Source organism: Thalassophryne amazonica, chromosome 1 (genome assembly GCF_902500255.1).
Source record: "Thalassophryne amazonica chromosome 1, fThaAma1.1, whole genome shotgun sequence".
NCBI lineage: Eukaryota > Metazoa > Chordata > Actinopteri > Batrachoidiformes > Batrachoididae > Thalassophryne > Thalassophryne amazonica.
The window spans coordinates 134,991,738-135,012,090 of record NC_047103.1 but is presented as its reverse complement, the minus strand read 5'-3'; the positions used below and the strand labels follow the sequence as shown (position 1 = coordinate 135,012,090).

General features: G+C 41.9%; 1 protein-coding gene across 1 annotated transcript in view; it reads left to right on the top strand.

The window, feature by feature from the left end:
• Positions 1 to 19,794, top strand: part of stoml2 (stomatin (EPB72)-like 2) — a 30,199-nt gene extending 10,405 nt beyond the window's left edge. Inside the window, exons 5-10 of the mRNA XM_034175171.1 lie at positions 5,533 to 5,634; positions 5,942 to 6,076; positions 7,375 to 7,519; positions 10,317 to 10,396; positions 10,490 to 10,618; positions 19,322 to 19,794. Of these exons, the coding sequence (XP_034031062.1) occupies positions 5,533 to 5,634; positions 5,942 to 6,076; positions 7,375 to 7,519; positions 10,317 to 10,396; positions 10,490 to 10,618; positions 19,322 to 19,411 (681 nt within the window). The 3' untranslated portion in view covers positions 19,412 to 19,794. The remainder of the gene's footprint in view (positions 1 to 5,532; positions 5,635 to 5,941; positions 6,077 to 7,374; positions 7,520 to 10,316; positions 10,397 to 10,489; positions 10,619 to 19,321) is intronic.
• Positions 19,795 to 20,353: the final 559 nt, after the last annotated feature.

Sequence of the window (20,353 nt, the reverse complement as noted above, 5' to 3'; positions counted from 1 at the left end):
CTGCAGCATTTTGAATTAACTGAAGGCTTTTCAGGGAACTTTTAGGACAACCTGATAATAATGAATTACAATAGTCCAGCCTAGAGGAAATAAATGCATGAATTAGTTTTTCAGCATCACTCTGAGACAAGACCTTTCTGATTTTAGAGATATTGCATCAATGCAAAAAAGCAGTCCTACATATTTGTTTAATATGCGCTTTGAATGACATATCCTGATCAAAAATGACTCCAAGATTTCTCACAGTATTACTAGAGGTCAGGGTAATGCCATCCAGAGTAAGGATCTGGTTAGACACCATGTTTCTAAGATTTGTGGGGCCAAGTACAATAACTTCAGTTTTGTCTGAGTTTAAAAGCAGGAAATTAGAGGTCATCCATGTCTTTATGTCTGTAAGACAATCCTGCAGTTTAGCTAATTGGTGTGTGTCCTCTGGCTTCATGGATAGATAAAGCTGGGTATCATCTGCGTAACAATGAAAATTTAAGCAATACCATCTAATAATACTGCCTAAGGGAAGCATGTATAAAGTGAATAAAATTGGTCCTAGCACAGAACCTTGTGGAACTCCATAATTAACTTTAGTCTGTGAAGAAGATTCCCCATTTACATGAACAAATTGTAATCTATTAGACAAATATGATTCAAACCACCGCAGCGCAGCGCAGTGCCTTTAATACCTATGGCATGCTCTAATCTCTGTAATAAAATTTTATGGTCAACAGTATCAAAAGCAGCACTGAGGTCTAACAGAACAAGCACAGAGATGAGTCCACTGTCCGAGGCCATAAGAAGATCATTTGTAACCTTCACTAATGCTGTTTCTGTACTATGATGAATTCTAAAACCTGACTGAAACTCTTCAAATAGACCATTCCTCTGCAGATGATCAGTTAGCTGTTTTACAACTACCCTTTCAAGAATTCTTGAGAGAAAAGGAAGGTTGGAGATTGGCCTATAATTAGCTAAGATAGCTGGGTCAAGTGATGGCTTTTTAAGTAATGGTTTAATTACTGCCACCTTAAAAGCCTGTGGTACATAGCCAACTAACAAAGATAGATTGATCATATTTAAGATTGAAGCATTAAATAATGGTAGGGCTTCCTTGAGCAGCCTGGTAGGAATGGGGTCTAATAAACATGTTGATGGTTTGGATGAAGTAACTAATGAAGATAACTCAGACAGAACAATCAGAGAGAAAGAGTCTATCAAATACCGGCATCACTGAAAGCAGCCAAAGATAACGATACGTCTTTGGGATGGTTATGAGTAATTTTTTCTCTAATAGTTAAAATTTTGTTAGCAAAGAAAGTCATGAAGTCATTGCTAGTTAAAGTTAATGGAATACTCAGCTCAATAGAGCTCTGACTCTTTGTCAGCATGGCTACAGTGCTGAAAAGAAACCTGGGGTTGTTCTTATTTTCTTCAATTAGTGATGAGTAGAAAGATGTCCTAGCTTTACGGAGGGCTTTTTTATAGAGCAACAGACTCTTTTTCCAGGCTAAGTGAAGATCTTCTAAATTAGTGAGACGCCATTTCCTCTCCAACTTACGGGTTATCTGCTTTAAGCTACGAGTTTGTGAGTTATACCACGGAGTCAGGCACTTCTGATTTAAAGCTCTCTTTTTTAGAGGAGCTACAGCATCCAAAGTTGTCTTCAATGAGGATGTAAAACTATTGACGAGATACTCTATCTCACTTACAGAGTTTAGGTAGCTACTCTGCACTGTGTTGGTATATGGCATTAGAGAACATAAAGAAGGAATCATATCCTTAAACCTAGTTACAGCGCTTTCTGAAAGACTTCTAGTGTAATGAAACTTATTCCCCACTGCTGGGTAGTCCATCAGAGTAAATGTAAATGTTATTAAGAAATGATCAGACAGAAGGGAGTTTTCAGGGAATACTGTTAAGTCTTCTATTTCCATACCATAATTCAGAACAAGATCTAAGATATGATTAAAGTGGTGGGTGGACTCATTTACTTTTTGAGCAAAGCCAATAGAGTCTAATAATAGATTAAATGCAGTGTTGAGGCTGTCATTCTCAGCATCTGTGTGGATGTTAAAATCGCCCACTATAATTATCTTATCTGAGCTAAGCACCAAGTCAGACAAAAGGTCTGAAAATTCACAGAGAAACTCACAGTAACGACCAGGTGGACGATAGATAATAACAAATAAAACTGGTTTTTGGGACTTCCAATTTGGATGGACAAGACTAAGAGTCAAGCTTTCAAATGAATTAAAGCTCTGTCTGGGTTTTTGATTAATTAATAAGCTGGAATGGAAGATTGCTGCCAATCCTCCGCCTCGGCCCGTGCTACGAGCATTCTGACAGTTAGTGTGACTCGGGGGTGTTGACTCATTTAAACTAACATATACATCCTGCTGTAACCAGGTTTCTGTAAGGCAGAATAAATCAATATGTTGATCAATTATTATATCATTTACCAACAGGGACTTAGAAGAGAGAGACCTAATGTTTAATAGACCACATTTAACTGTTTTAGTCTGTGGTGCAGTTGAAGGTGCTATATTATTTTTTCTTTTTTAATTTTTATGCTTAAATAGATTTTTGCTGGTTATTGGTAGTCTGGGAGCAGGCACCGTCTCTACGGGGATGGGGTAATGAGGGGATGGCAGGGGGAGAGAAGCTGCAGAGAGGTGTGTAAGACTACAACTCTGCTTCCTGGTCCCAACCCTGGATAGTCACGGTTTGGAGGATTTAAGAAAATTGGCCAGATTTCTAGAAATGAGAGCTGCTCCATCCAAAGTGGGATGGATGCCGTCTCTCCTAACAAGACCAGGTTTTCCCCAGAAGCTTTGCCAATTATCTATGAAGCCCACCTCATTTTTTGGACACCACTCAGACAGCCAGCAATTCAAGGAGAACATGCGGCTAAACATGTCACTCCCGGTCTGATTGGGGAGGGGCCCAGAGAAAACTACAGAGTCCGACATTGTTTTTGCAAAGTTACACACCGATTTAATGTTAATTTTAGTGACCTCCGATTGGCGTAACCGGGTGTCATTACTGCCGGCGTGAATTACAATCTTACCAAATTTACGCTTAGCCTTAGCCAGCAGTTTCAAATTTCCTTCAATGTCGCCTGCTCTGGCCCCCGGAAGACAATTGACTATGGTTGCTGGTGTCGCTAACTTCACATTTCTCAAAACAGAGTCGCCAATAACCAGAGTTTCATCCTCAGCGGGTGTGTCGTCGAGTGGGGAAAAACGGTTAGAGATGTGAACAGGTTGGCGGTGTACACGGGGCTTCTGTTTAGGGCTACGCTTCCTCCTCACAGTCACCCAGTCGGCCTGCTTTCCCGGCTGCTCGGGATCTGCCAGAGGGAAACTAACGGTGCCTAAGCTACCATGGTCCGCACCGACTACAGGGGCCTGGCTAGCTGTAGAATTTTCCACGGTGCGGAGCTGAGTCTCCAATTCGCCCAGCCTGGCCTCCAAAGCTACGAATAAGCTACACTTATTACAAGTACCGTTACTGCTAAAGGAGGCAGAGGAATAACTAAACATTTCACACCCAGAGCAGAAAAGTGCGGGAGAGACAGGAGAAGCCGCCATGCTAAATCGGCTAAGAGCTAGTAGCTACGCTAAGCTAGCGGATTCCTAAAAACACGCAAAGTGAATAATGTGTAAATAATTTAGAGGTGATTCAGCAGGAGTGCTTTAGTTAAGGCACGTAAAGATTATACTGGGAAACAAATCGTAATCTAGATAACTAGATCAATCTAACTGCGCAGATTAAACAGCTAACAGATACAGAAAAACACCGCTGTGCTCCGGAACAGGAAGTGATACAATACCGCAGTGAGAGCCAACCACCAGTAGAGCAGTAATTGGATTACTTTTTCAAAGTAACTGTGTCAACACTGATTATAAGTAGTATTAGTAGTTGTAGTAAGAAAAAAAAAAGGCTTAAAAACTGGACCTATGGGTGTTGTGTGGGAGGCGCATCCCTTCCCCGCCCCACACCCCCTGTCCACCTGGATTTGCCCCTGATTTGGCGTTTGAGCACAAAAAATAGCTACCGTTTATTTATGCAGAAAACGAGCAGATTTACAGGTAAGAAAGTTTTATCGCGTTTTTATGTCATGTCATCGTCAGAAAGAATGCAGTGCGCGTTTAACATGTCCGCATCTGCTGGCCTGGGGTGTCCAGCTGGCCCCGCGTGCATATCCGGCCCAACTCATTCTGTGAGCATTGCGCAGCAGGACAGACACCACTTCATGTGGAACATGGCTGACGTGGGTGATGTGACATTCAGATCACCTGCTGTGTGTTCACATGATCTGATGGTCCATTTCACCTGGGACAGCCTGTCATTGTGCATGCTGTGCGCTTGCTCCAGCCTGTTGCAAGAGCGCTATATGTTTTTATGTATTTCCGTGTGAGGACAGCAAGCATGCACTCATGTCATTGTGGACAGTTGTAAGGTCATGTTCTTCAAAACACAGTACATGTTCTGCAGCTGTGACGTCCAGCAACAGAGATCTCAACAGCTGCTGTTGTTGGCAGACACACCCCCCTGTCCGTTCAGCGCACAGACCAAAGTGTCACACTCTGTTTCTGTGTTATGTAGTCATTCAATTTAGTTATTTAGCATGTAATTGTGTATGTAGTTATTGTAGTACTTATTTATATACCTACACCACATTTTCTAAGTGCTCTGCAAGTGGTATTGTATGTTCGTGTGTAGTGCCTGGAATTTGGCCAACACCTGCTCGAATGGGCTCTCACGGGGCACTCTCTGTCTTTCGGCCACTGGTGTATACGAATGGTTGTAGCGGCAGGTGTACAAGGCCTTAAAGGCGACTCAGATTTTTCATGAATGGCATGCAATTCCTCCTTCGTGCGCTAGTCGGCTTCAATCGGGTTATGTCTGAAGGGGCCCTTAGGGAAAATCCCACTCTTTAAAAAAAAAAAAACACTTTTGAAATTCATACCATTAGTGTCATGCCTGAATTTGAATTGGGCAAAAGCAGTTAATTGCCACTGCATGTTCTGTGTGAAAAATAAATTGATAAATAATTTAAAAAGTGTTGTTGCTGTTAAAAAATAATGTAGCACCTATATTTAAATAATGTGTCAACCAGTTGTCACAGGATTTGCATTGAAGAAAGGTAATGAAAAATTGTCGACAAAATATGAGGATAAAAACTAAAATTGGATACGTTGTAGTTTACCACTGTTGCCTACGTGCTTGCTCATGGCAGTGGGTAAGGTTAGAATTTTACCCTTCTGAAGTGCATTGGGGCACCTTATGTTGTGATTTTGTGCTATAAAAAGATTTCATTAAAATTCAGTTTGTTTGTGACTGAAATCAGTTTGTTGTGGGGGAGCAGGGGCTCCAAGATACAGCGTGTGTATTGATCATAGTGAAACTGAAAACAAAGTTTATAAATGAATCCTTCTATAAATCATGTACAATCATTATTCTGTCATATGTTAACCAGAAGGTGGCGCCAAGCACAGTATTGTTGGGAAAACCTCCTCAGTTGTGTCTCTGCAGGCCAGTTATGGGGTAGAGGATCCAGAATATGCTGTGACCCAGCTGGCACAAACCACAATGCGCTCAGAACTTGGCAAACTGACGCTGGATAAAGTGTTCAGGGTAAGTACCCACGTGTGACAGAGTAATGTAACTAGAGCGGCACTGAAAGTGCACTTTTCTCTGCCAACTGATTGAATTCTGACAGTTTACCTGAAACCTTTGTGATGTCATGCAGTAAGAAAGTTGCACAAAGATATCAACTTTTTTTAGGCAACTGTTCCCTGATATATCGCCACTGAATGTGATTTCAGTCAATCCATGAATGTTTGAAATTCTGTTTGAAGACAAATGAATATCATCTGCCTTTGTGTGTCAATGGAATTAATGACAAATCCCCTATAAACATCTGTCCTCTGTCCTTTTGCAGGAAAGGGAGTCTCTTAATTCCAATATTGTCCATGCCATCAATCAGGCATCAGACGACTGGGGAATTCGCTGCCTGCGCTACGAAATTAAAGATATACAAGTTCCTCCTCGAGTTAAAGAATCGATGCAGATGCAGGTAAAGACGCAAGTCTGACTGTGAGCAACACATCAGTACTCAGAAGTGTTGGAAACAAATCTGTAAACAGAAAAAATTAGAGAACAAACCTTCATTAGCCGAGTCCGACATGCACCATTACGAAGAAACACGTAATTTAGCAGCAAATGGAAAGCTCTCACGAATGAGTGACACCACCCCTTTTTGCATGACAAGATTTCAGTGTCAGGCAGGCAGCTCGTAATCACTGTCTGTCACAGAGGAAAGTGCAGGATGTTGAAATAAAGACAATCTGTGACACAAATGCAAGGTCTGTCCACCCCTCTCGTCGCATTTTTATTGCAAATAAATGTCTGAATGATTTGGAGCTTTGCTGCAACAAATTTTTCCAGAAACTGTGAGAGACCTCCAGGTGGACACCATTCGGAAAATTCATATGGCTTTCAGCGATGATTTTATGGGGATTACACAGATTAAGGAGTGCTCCAGCCGGTTTAAAGACCGCCCACAGCGTCTGAGAGCGCGGCCCACTCCAAGCGCCGATTGACAGGCTGACACCTCGCTGAAACAACCAGATCATTTCCAACGTGAAGGCTTTATTGATCCGGGACATCGTCTGACTTCCACAAAAAAAGGCAGAAGGCGTGGACATCAGCACTTTTTCGGCACATTCCACTGTTACAGGAGTTTTTTCATGGAAAAAGGAGCGGAGGGATGCGCCACGGAACCGCTCATGGCGTGGGACAAAAGCACCTCCGTGTTGGTCTCACAGGACGGCTTTCAGATGGCTTTCGGTGGCTTTTCAGTCGTGTGACTATCCGAGAAATTGTGCATGAGCTGGACATGCCAGAACATGCCGAATGGTGTCTCTCACAGTTTCTGGAAAAATTTGATGCAGCAAAGCTCCAAATCGTTCAGACATTTATTCGCAATAAAAATCTCACGAGGGGGGTGGACCACTGCTCACACAAAGCCTGCTCACAGGCGAATGACGCAACCGACAGGCGTGAAAAAACTCACGCATGCGCACGAAGGTTCAAGCTTGGCTGATGCAATCACGTGATTCAAATCCATATAGTTTTTGCAAAAAATAAAAAGGTCATATACTTTTCTAACAGACCTCGTACATGTGAAGTGGAATAAAAATGAAAAAAAAACACACCTCCTACCTGCAGTGCAAACACTGAGCTCCACACACACGCGCTATTAAAAAAATAAAAAGCCTACAATCTGACAAAGAATAAATGAGTGCTCCCCAAATATGGAACGTTGTTCTGTTTCCATCTTGTGATGTAAAACTTTTTTGATTTCCCTGGTAGGTGGAGGCAGAGCGTAAGAAGAGAGCCACCGTTCTGGAGTCTGAGGGTTCTCGGGAAGCAGCAATCAATGTCGCAGAGGGTCGCAAGCAGTCGCAAATCCTGGCTTCAGAGGGCCAGAAAGCTGAGCAGATAAACAAAGCAGCAGGTCAGATCCGTTTTTCACTTAATTGTTACATCACCCGCAATTTGAAGTCTGGTTGTGTTGCTGAAGAGGAGTTGGCAGGTCGTCATAACACCATATCCACATCGAACACAGTGTCTCAGCTCATCTGGTCCGGTCACACAAGTGCACCTGTCATCCATGAAGGTAGCAACTTTCAGAGATGTTCACGGTGGGGATCGAACACATCGAATGTGGGATTGGGTCATGCCAGCTTCATGGGAAAACTATGATGTTGACAGTAAAACATCGCAATGAACTTTGCAGTCTTTAAAATGTCTTCTCATAAATTAAATAATTAATATGCATTTACAGTGCGTCCAGAGAGTATTCACAGCGGTTCACTTTATCCACATTTTGTTATGTTAGAGCCTTATTCCATAATGGATTAAATTCATTTTTTTTTTTCCTCAAAATTCTACACTCAACACCCCATAATGAAAATGTGATCCTTTATTTATTTATTTAGATTTTTGCAAATTCATTTAAAAAAAAAAACTCCAAGATATCATATGTACGTAAGTATTCACAGCATTTGACATGAAGCTCAAAATTGAGCTCAGGTGCATCATGTTTCAACTGATCATCCTTGAGATGTTTTTTGCAGCTTAATTGGAGTCCACCTGGTGAAAATTCAGTTAATTGGACATGATTTGGAAAAGCACACACCTGTCTACATATAAGGTCCCACAGTTGACTGTGCATGTCAAAACACAAATCAAGCATGAAGTCACAGGAATTCTCTGTAGACTTCTGAGACAGGATTGTCTTGAGGCACAAATCTGGGGAAGGCTACAGAAATATTTTTGCTGCTTTGAAGGCTCCAGTGAGCACAGTGGCCTCCATCATCTGTAAATGAAAGAAGTTCGGATCCACCAGGACTCTTGCTAGAGCTGACCACCTATCTAAACTGAGCAATCGGGGGAGAAGGGCCGTAGTCAGGGAGGTGACCATAAATCTGATGGTCACTCTGTCAGAGCTCCGGCATTCCTCTGTGGAGAGAGAAGAACCTTCCAGAAGGACCACCATCTCTGCAGCAATCCACCAATCAGGCCTGTATGTGGCCAGACAGAAGACACTCCTTTGTAAAAGGCACATGCAGCCCACCTGGAGTTTTCCAAAAGGCACCTGAAGGACTCTCAGACCATGAGAAACAAAGTTCTCTGGTCTGGTGAGACAAAGATTGAAGTCTTGAGCATGAATGCTAGGTGTCATGTTTGGAGAAAACCAGGCACCATCCCTACAGTGAAGCGTGGTGGCAGCATCATGCTGTCTGGATGTTTTTCAGTGGCAGGAACTGGGAGACTAGTCTGGATTGAGGGAAAGATGAATGCAGCAATGTGCAGAGACATCAAATCAAATCAATTTTATTTATATAGCGCCAAATCACAACAACAGTTGCCCCAAGGCGCTTTATATTGCAAGGCAAAAGCCATACAATAATTACAGAAAAAACCCCCATGGTCAAAACGACCCCCTATGAGCAAGCACTTGGCGACAGTGGGAAGGAAAAACTCCCTTTTAACAGGAAGAAACCTCCAGCAGAACCAGGCTCAGGGAGGGGCAGTCTTCTGCTGGGACTGGTTGAGGCTGAGGGGAGAGAATCAGGAAAAAGACATGCTATGGAAGAGAGCAGAAATGAATCACTAGTGATTAAATGCAGAGTGGTGCATACAGAGCAAAAAGAGAAAGAAACAGTGCATCATGGGAACCCCCCAGCAGTCTAAGTCTATAGCAGCATAACTAAGGGATGGTTCAGGGTCACCTGATCCAGCTCTAAGTATAGATGGATGGATGAAAACATGCTCCAGAGCACTCTTGACCTCAGACTGGGGTGACGGTTCATCTTTCAGGAGGACATGGACCCGAGGCACACAGCCAAGATATCAAAGGAGTGGCTTCAAGACAACTCTGTCTTTGCGTGGCCCAGCGTGAGCCCAGACCTGAATCAGATTGATCATCCCTGGAGAGATCTGAAAATGGCTGTGCACCGATGCTCCCCATCCAACCTGATGGAGCATGAGATGTGCTGCAATAGGTGCACCAAGCTTGTGGCATCATATTCAAGAAAACATGAGGCTGTAGTTGTGATTCTTAGTTTTTTATTTTTAACAAATTTGCAAAAATAATAAAAGTATTTCATGTTGTCATTATGGGGTTCTGTGAGTGGAATGTTGAGGGGGAAACAATGAATTTACTCCATTTTGGAATAAGGCTGTAACATAACAAAATGTGGAAAAGTTAAGCGCTATGAATATTTTACAGATGCATTTGCCAATACTCATGTAATAATTTCCTTTAATGGGCCAAATAACTGCATGTCCGCTGATTTTAACAAGCAGCTATCACCTGATTGTGTTGTGAACGCCTAATCACCGTTCATCAAGTTAGGAAAAGTCCAAATAGGTGCTGTCTTGTGTGCGTGTGTGTGTATATATATATGTATATATATATATATAATAAGCCTAATTGGTGCTGGGGATTCCCTGTAGGTCATTTGGCGCCTCCTGGCTGTAAGTAGTCTGTTACATACATGTAATGGATTTTTTCAGTTTATACATATAGCAGATTTAAATTATAGCAGACAAAATTCACTAGTCCACCAGAATCCATTATATGCGAGTTTTACTGTGTGTGTGTGTGTGTGTGTGTGTTCAGTCAGCCAGCGATAATGGACAATAAATTCATCCAACTGCCAACCCGAATCTAAAGTGTGTGTGTCACAGGTGTGAAAGTGTAAAATATTGTCATCTGATTGTTCAGGTGGTTTTGTGTTGTCCAGGTGAGGCCCAGGCTGTGCTGGCTGTAGCCGAGGCCAAAGCCAAGGCCATTCGTCTGTTGTCTGAAGCTCTGACTGAAAAGGTATAAAGTAGATTTTATCGTCTGATCTCATCACTCTCCTGTTGTTGACACTAAACAGTGTGTGGGGGATTTTTATTTTTTTTTTCCTGACAGAATGGTAACGCTGCAGCTTCCCTGAGTGTTGCTGAACAGTACGTGTCTGCTTTTTCCAACCTTGCTAAAGAGTCCAACACGGTCATCCTGCCCTCCAACACTGGAGACATTAGTGGAATGGTCACACAGGTGAGTGTCCTGGCTGATAATTTGTCTCAGTGTGAGTGGCAGCATCGTGAGTCTGACGAATCGTAAGCTGTCATAGAAATCTCACGCTGTGTGATCAGCTCGACTGGTTTGTGCTATGTGCTGCATCCACAAGACCATGGTGGGGCCACGCACTAAGACATGAAATTATGAAAGTGACAGATGTCCAGATCGGGTATTTTTGCCCCCAGTCCCAATTGGAGTCATTCAGTATTGAGTGTCTGCCGATATGGAGTCCCGATCTGATAACTTGTATTTTCCATTGTTGTTGTCGAGCCCACCTCCCCCATGTCAGACTCCTGGGTCTCTGAGTCCGCGTCACAACAACTCGAAGGCTAAAGCCTAGTTTACACATAGACGGTTTTGTCGGCGGGCAGTACGTAGACCGAAGTTCGCTGTAGTGCCGGCTGTTTTCGCGGTGGAAAGGAGCGAAGCATTTCGCAGGCGCTTTGGCCGCCGTACTATCTGCAAATACGCTGATAAAACACCGCTAAATCTGCCGAATAAAGCGGCGTTTTGACGCTGTAGCATCCGGCACACGTCAGGCATCGGGGGTTAATACCCATTTCTATCCTTTACAATCGCAGGTTAAAGCCTAGTTTACACATAGACGGTTTTGTCGGCGGGTAGTACGTAGACTGAAGTTCGTGGTAGTTCCAGCTGTTTTCGCGGTGGAAAGGGGCGGAGCATTTCGCCGGCATTTTGGCCGCCGTACTATCCGCAAATACGCGGATAAAACGCTGCTAAATCCGCCGAATAAAGCAGCGTTTCGACGCCGTAGCATCCGGCACATGTCAGGCAATGGGGGTTAATACCCAGTTCTGTCCTTTACAATCGCAGGTAATGTCGCGCGTGAGAATGGCGGTGTTCTGCTGACGCCGATAATGCCCTGTGTACCACTGGATTTATCCAGGCAAATCCTGCATTACTCCAGGAACTTTTGCATATAGGCACCGCCCCAGAGTATAATAGGCTGAAGCAGCAGGAATACATGCCTCTGTCACTGCAGGGGGAGGGAGATCATCCTCAGCCTTTTATTCTCCTTCCTTTTACCCTCCTCAACGTTTTGCTCCATCTCCACCACAGGGCTACCCTCTGCTTCTGAACCAGACCTCTTGGTAAGTCCTTGCCGCTGCCAATTTTCTTTTAGGAGTCATACTGGAGCTTCTCTACAAAAATATCTGGAGCTGGCTGCGAGTGAGAGGCCTGCATGCAGCGCGCTAGTGTTTTTATATTGACCACTGCCTATCGGCCGTTTGGAACACCGTTAACCGGGAGGTGGCGTTTAGAACGGCGTACTGTCCGCTAGCGCCGCCGTTTTGTCTGCATCTGTCGCCGGTGAGGACGCCGATGTGGGCTCTATCGCCGTTTTACATGCCGTTGATTAGGGATACAACTCCAGCCACCAATTACGGAGATGTAAACTGGCACTACAGGAAGGGGCAGGATGAAACGGCGATTAAAAAGTATCAAACGCCGTTGTTCGCATTGTCTCCGTCGTCACGCGAATTCTCCGGGAGCGCTTCTGGAATTATTAGACATGTTGAATAATTTTTTTTCAACGTTTCCCAGTAAAGCCGGAACTAAGCCACGCTCCCTAGTGCCGGCGTTAACGGCGTGTGATCCTTAAGACAGCCAAAAACTCTTCCGGGACGCTTCCGGGAGCTCTTACCGTCTATGTGTAAATGGGGCTTAAGGCCACAGCGGCCGAGGCTAAGTATTCTACAAAAAACATCGTTGTTGCTGCGGCCCGTTCCCATAGACTAATGCGTAATTTCAAAACACAGCCAAGTGAGTTGGATGCGGCCTTATAAAGTCTGTAGCGTACTTCTGTGACAATGTGTTGGCATCACAGACATTAATACATTACCCGGGCAAACGAATATAATAATGCTTGCCTAGTGATCAATTTTTGCCTCATCAGACCAGAGAAGTTTGTTTCTTGTGGTCTGAGAGTCCTTCAGGTGCCTTTTGGCAAACGCCAGGCAGGCTGCCATGTGCCTTTTACAAAGGAGTTGCTTCCGTCTGGCCACTCTATCATACAGGCCTGATTGGTGGATTCCTGCAGAGATAGTTGTCCTTCTGGAAGGTTCTCCTCTCTCCACAGAGGAATGCTGGAGCTCTGACAGAGTGACCATCAGGTCCTTGGTCATCTCCCTGACTAAGGCCCTTCTCTCCCAATTGCCAAGTTTAGATTGGCGGCCAGGTGGCTCCCAATTTCTTCCATTTATGGATGATGGAGGCCACTGTGCTCATTGGGACAGCAGAAATGTTTCATGTAACCTTCCCCAAATTTGTGCCTCCAGACAATCCTGTTTCGGAGGTCGACAGCACTGTCAACTGTGGGACCCTATACGTAGACAGGTGTGTGTCCTTCCAAATCATGTCCAGTCAACTGAATTTACCCCAGGTGGACTCCAGTTAAGCTGTAGAAACATCTCAAAGATGATCAGTGGAAACAAGGATGCACCTGAGCTCAATTTTGATCTTCGTGGCAAAGACTGAATTCTTACGTACATGAGATTTTATTTTTTTTTTAATGGATTTGTGAAAATCTCAAACTTTTTTCACTTGGTCATTGTGGGGTATTGTGTGTAGAATTCTGAGGGGAACAAATAGGGTTGGGTATCGAGAACCGGTTCTTTCCGGGTATTAAGAAATTATTCGATCCACCAATATCAATAGTCTTTTTGCTCAACAATTCCCTTATTGGTTCTTCAGAGCGGCCGTTGTTTTTGAGGGTGTTTGTTGGGAAAATGATCATTCCTGTACATTGATTACAGACTCTGGAGTGCCTCTGTAATCAACCATTTCTGCAGCACGACCCCACTTTGAAGCGTGAACCAATGAAGCAATGCTTCGATCCACTGGCTTGTTGGTTCGTTGATTCGCTGCTCTTCAGAAGCCATAAGTCCGCTTCTTAACCCCTCTCAAAGCCATTAAAATATGTTAATCGTGACTTTTGTGTGGATTAATGTTACTCACTGGGACTCTTGTCTTGTTGCAGTCAAGAAACAAGAATCGTCCTCCATTCTGTTTGCACAGCTCCAAATGCTGTGCGGCTCTCTGCCGAGACAGAATCCGGTCAGAATTAATAACTTCAAAATGAATTCCAAACGCTGTAATGCAGACAATAAACTACAATAGACTAAAACTTTTTTTCTTCCCAAAATGAGACGTCCTGCATTCTTTCTGAATTACATCCCGACATGCAGCACAGCCAGCTGCAAGAGTTCAGCTCAGTATGGAAAGGCATTCATGCCAATAATGTTTGAAAGGAAATGCTTTTGACAATAACTACAGATTTTGTTTATTTCTATTTATGTCCAGAGATCAAGGATCCACCTTGTAGAGTTTATTATGTCCACAGTTTAAGGATCCAGTGACCATTTTCACATTTATTTACTTTAGGACTCAATAAAATGTTGTTGACATAGAAAACCTGTAAAGCCTATTTAGTACACATAAAATTGACAAAAGGTATCAATAAGCGGAATCAATAATGGTATCGATAAAGTCTTGTCAGTAGCCATCCCTCGGAACAAATGAATTTTATCCATTTTGGAACTGTAACATAACAAAAGGTGGAAAAAGTAAAGTGCTGTGAATACTTTCCAGATGCACGGTACGTGTAAAAGTATTCTGACAGACACTTTTTTTGTTTGGTGTAAGATTTGTTAAGTATGTAAGATTTATTTATATAGCACTCTGCATCATACTGGGGAGTTTGTCTGTGTAAGGCCCTAAAAGTTAAAACTAAAATTTTAAAATGAATTCTAAAATTTACCGTCAGCCAAAGATGAGAGGCCAAAACTGGAGTGATGCGAGCTCTTCTGTTCATACCAGTTAAGTCTCCCAGCAGCATTCTGCACAGTCTGAAGCCATTCCAAAGCTGATTTGTTCAGACAAGTAAAAGGTTCATTACAATATTCAGCATGTGAAGAGACAAAAGCATGAATAATCATCTCCAGTTCAGTCTTTGGCACCAGCAGTCTGAGTTTTGAAATATTCCTCAATTGAACAAAGCTGTTTTGAATGATGTTCAAAGGACATTGAACAGTCAAAACAACACCCAAATTTCTAACCCCCTAAGATGATGGTAAAATGCTTGATCTGATGGCTGCAACCTTGTTGACAAAAAAGTGCAGAAAGTCATTGGATTGCATTTTTGTGTACACAATAAATAACTGGAAAAACAATACTATTAATTGTATCAAACAAGACTGTAGGGTTTTTCTTAATTAAAGTGATAATGCAGCAGTTCTGGCATTTTTATGTAATTTTTAGTGAAGTGATAAATTCTTTAAGATGCAACTTATGAACCTCAAGCTTGGTATCCGACCTCGATTTCTATTTACTCACTAGATGGAGGACCAGGGCGATCTGCTCATTCACTAGCTATTGCCAGAGCGCCGCCATCTTGGTTAGTGTCTGACAACCAGACATAAATAGAAATCAATGTGGACATGATCAATGTTTTCAAGAGAGTTTCACCATAAATCTGTTACTGTGCCATTACATTTATTCAAACTCCATCCCATATTTGTACAGCCAATTGTTAAAACATAGAAATACAGAAGAGAATCAGACTATTTATATAATAGACTTGAATGAATCTTAGTCCCAGTCCAGATGTTGTGAAGCAAAATAGAAAATTATACCATCAGTTTGTCAAACACACTGCCGCAACACGAGATACTAGTCTGATTCTTAATTAATTTCATTATGAAGTTAAGTTAAAGATGGGAAATAATCAGGAGTAAAAGTAAGAGCTTCGCACGCTCGCATCATACCGATCATTGTCAATCCATTTTATTTTTCAGTGTCAATCCATTTTCTTTCTGGTGTAAGTTTTGTTTGTTGTTGTTTTGTGTGTGTGTGTGTGTGTGCTGAATAAACTCATTCATTCATTCATATATTTTCAGTTAAGTAATTTATGGATTTCAGTTTCATTCATACATCAAGCAAGAATGGGAAAGAATTCCACCTACAAAGCTTCAACAATTAGTGTCCTCTGTTCCCAAACACTTATTGAGTGTTGTTAGAAGGAAAGGTGATGTAACACAGTGGTAAACATACTACTGTCCCAGCTTTTTTGAAATGTGTTGCAGGCATCCATTTCAAAATGAGCAAATATTTGCACAAAAACAGTAAAGTTTATCAGTTTGAAGTGATACATTCACCTCTGTATGTTTATATTGATGTTGCAGAATAAACTCAATTACTCAACACAAAAAAAATCATTTTTAACCTTTTATTCAGAGATTTTAGTAATTTCCCCAGATCATTAATCTTACATATAATACACACTTTTGAAAGCTCACTCCACAATTCATTATTATTTATTTTTTATTTATTTAACCAGCTGATAATCTTTTGTCAGCTTGTCTCAGCACCTGAACGCTGAAGAAAACAGCATTTTCGGATCACTTTAACCCAAGTTTAAGTCAGTGCATCATAGATTTCTATTTAATGTCTGATGACGGGAAATAACACAAAGCAAGATGGCGGCTGCTGGCAACAGCTCACAGGCTGCATCCGCCATCTAGTGGATTAAACAGAAATTGATGGTAGCTGTTCATTTTTACAGCATTTTCCCCTAAAATTACAAATATTTCTATTTATACAAGGACAAAGCTTTGTTTCAAAACTGCTACTATATCCGTGATAGCTTTTTAAGTTTTCCCACTGATTGTTGAAGGACATAAGTATCAACATCATTATATTTTAATAAAGCAAAGCAGAACTGTCTATCTAGGAGGAAGGGGATCCAAATACAGTGAGTGACAAATTAAAAAAAAAATGTAGCTGTGATCACTTACATGTACATCCTCCACTCATATTATTTCTATTTAAATCCAGGGAAAACACAAGATCCAAAGTGTGACCCTTCATATGTGAGGCCCCAAAACATGCTGCCTGAAGTTCAAAGACACGCTTAATCATGAGGAGCTCAGCAGCCATAACACAGGACGCATCATCAATGTGAAACTTAAAAACGCCAAATATTAAAACCTTCTCCAGTTTAATAATTAAAGACTAAAGTTGATCAATTCAGCTTAATAAGATTCTGGCCAGGCCAGGAGGATAGTAAAATAAAATGCTGTTGCAACACCTCTGAAGTGGTTTACAATATGTCTTACGGAGATGTGAGCATGCACGCTCCGGGAACGCCCATCAAGGGACAAAGCCAAGTGCTCGTCACCCTTGTTTGTAGTTAATGTGACCGTAGTTTTAATGATTTATATGAATTAAAATATAGGCTTGTTGCGTGTTTAAAGAGTATTTAGTTGCTTGTAAAACGTGCACTGTGGCTCTGTGGTGAAACAGGAGGCAGGAGTCTGTTGGGCACGCTGGCACCGTGCATCTAAAGTGGAGCAGACGTAGTGCGCATGCACTTGTTTAATGATTCTGATGCCTTGATTAGGTTTGTACTGATCAGATCTGGGCGTCCCTTTTTAATAAAATAAAAATAAAAAGTGTCTAAAATACAGTCATGTATGTTAATTTTATAGTAACAGCATACGTTTAGTAGATGGATTACAGTGAGGAAAATAAGTATTTGAACATCCTGCGATTTTGCAAGTTCTCCCACTTAGAAGTCATGGAGGGTTCTGAAATTTTCGTCTTAGGTGCATGTCCACTGTGAGAGACATACGGTAATCTTAAAAAAAATCCAGAAATCACAATGTATGATTTTTTTATTTTTATTTATTTATTTATTTTTTAATAATTTATTTGTATGTTACTGCTGCAAATAAGTATTTGAACACCTGTGAAAATCAATGTTAATATTTGGTACCGTAGCCTTTGTTTGCAATTACAGAGGTCAAATGTTTCCTGTAGTTTTTCACCAGGTTTTCACACACTGCAGCAGGGATTTGGGTCCACTCCACCATACTGATATTCTTCAAATCTTTCAGGTTTGGAGTTTCAGCTCCCTCCACAGATTTTCTATTGAGTTCAGGTCTGGAGACTGGCCAGGCCACTCCAGGACCTTGAAATGCTTCTTACGGAGCCCCTCCTTAAATGCCCTGGCTGTGTGTTTGGGGTCATTGTCATGCTGGAAGACCCAGCCATGACCCATCTTCAATGCTCTTACTGAGGGAAGGAGGTTGTTTGCCAAAATCTCACAATACATGACCCCATCCATCATCCCTTCAATACGGTGCAGTCGTCCTGTCCCCTTTGCAGAAGAGCACCCCCAGAGTATGACGTTTCCACCCCTATGCTTCACGGTTGGGATGGTTTTCTTGGGGTTGTTCTCATCCTCTAAACATGGTAAGTGGCATTGATTCCAAAAAGCTCTGTGGAAAAACTACAGGAAACTTTTGACCTCTGTAATTACAAACAAAGGCTACTGTACCAAATATTAACATTAATTTTCACAGGTGTTCAAATACTTATTTGCAGCAGTAACATACAAATAAATTATTAAAAAATCATACATTGTGATTTCCGGATTTTTTTTTTTTTTTTTTTTTTTTTTTTTTATAGATTATGTCTCTCACAGTGGACATGCACCTAAGATGAAAATTTCAGACCCCTCCATGATTTCTAAGTGGGAGAACTTGCAAAACCACAGGGTGTTCAAATACGTATTTTCCTCACTGTATGTTTAAATTGTGCTGATTAGAAGATGATGATGAGGATGTCTTCAGCTCTTATACAAGACTCTCAGGGTTAATAGAGTGTTGACATTTTCGCATGACTAAGCGTGAGTTCCCACCTACAGTGTGGGCATGGCAGCGTGAATTGCCTATATGTCCAAAAGCATGCGAGGAGCGGTGGTGGCAGGTTATTCCACAGGGCGCTGTTGTACTATGATCGCCCACGATCCAAAAAAGTGCTCAAACAGGATGAAACGCCTTAATCTGTCTTGCCTCCTAACAGGCTGCTTAATAAAGTTCAGATGTGGCAACGCGCCTGAAAACGAAAAAGAACTGCGCCCTCGGACAGAAGTTCAGCTGCTTTCACTGCGAATTTTACAGTTTCTAAACAATTGAAAAATACTGAGTTGGTGTTTTCTTTTCATGACGATTGGAGCAGGACACTTTCATGTGTTTGATGCATGAACGGAACATCATGTTTTTATAGCGTTCTGCAATCTCCTTGCAATCTCCTTGACAGCGCTGCTGTGATTTTTTTTTTTTTTTTTTTTTTTGAGCTTTCATCCCCAAACAGCGATCATTTGTGTGATGGTCACATCTGGGACACATTTAAGGGACTTTGTCCACCTTTCTTTGGGCAAGTTACAGGCATTTGTGGCACTATTATCCATGGATTTAGTCATATTTGTGTATTTACACAGGTTGCACGCCCTCCTTAGCGACACGTTCCACTGAATCCCATGCATGTTGCCCTTCTTTGTTCCACTGCAGCATACGTCTGTTTATTCCACAGCAAAGACACACACAGTGAATTCCTGCTGTGGACACGCATGACTGTGAGAGAAAAGAAATCTTGATATGTGATGATCAGCAGTGATTGCAGCACGTGGAATCATTATGCAACATCCACCCAGATAACTCGCAGTGTGAAAGCCTCATCTGCAATTTCTTTTACGATTGTGGTCATTATTTTGGCAGTGTTCAGTAAAACTGTAATATTTCTAATGTTTCAATTTGTAACATGAGACTAGCAGAGACTGTTTGATGTCTTGTTGTGTTTTTTTTCTGTCCTCAGGCCATGACCATTTACAACACGCTGTCCAAGCAGAAGCCCAAAGCTGAAAGCGTGATGACGCACGAACCCGACGAATTTTCAGCACAGTAACTCTGAGTGTCCTTACTGCTCTGAACTCCAGCAGACCATAAATAGATGATTTCTGCGTCAAGAGTTTTACCCCGTTACTGTCTGGCACAAAAGACACTATCTCCTGCAGAGCGTCCAGACAGAAGGACAGACTGAGACAAAACTTGATAACTGGCAGAGACGCTGAGAGTGGAACTGGATCTGGTGTCAGGCTGGCATCGTTCTTGACCTAAATCCACAGTCCTCTAAATGTTATCTGTGAAAACTGACATTTGTCCTCAGCGTGTTGTGCTAAAATATTAAAGGACTGTTCAGCTCCTGAAAACTGTCACCTTCCTTCACTCTGAAGTTTCATGGCTGAACATTTAAAACCCACCTCTGCATCATTTTACCATTATTTTGTCAGAAAGGGCCTTCATTAAATCAAAACACACTAAGTACATTATTATTCAACATTATTTGTAACTTTATAAATGGTGTCTGCTTCAGGTTATACGATGCTATGCAAACGTTTTAGGCACCGTCAAGTTTTGATCCCTGTTTTTTCTTTTCTTCAAGGAATCAACAGAAGTGTACATGAACGTTAAAATGTACACGCTTTGATATTTAAAAAAAATTTTTAAAAATTAAGTGGCAAAGATCCTTTTTTAAACAAATCTTGGAATTTATTTTTATATTAATTGTACAACACAAGACAGTTGCCAGTGATCTGTGATGCCGTGCTACTTGTCAGGTGATTCAAAATTGTGTCACGTCTGAGTAATTTACATTGTGCGTATCACCAGCACACCAGCATCACACAGAACCAGACAGGAAGTAACGCTGGCTTGATGGTAAATCTGATATGGATGTGTGGTTCAGGACTTGTCAGTAACAAAAGCCTTCCTGATGCAATACCAAGCCTTTGTGCGCTGTTATGGAATCTTGGGAATGTTTAAAACCGCAAAGTTGCCATGTTGATGA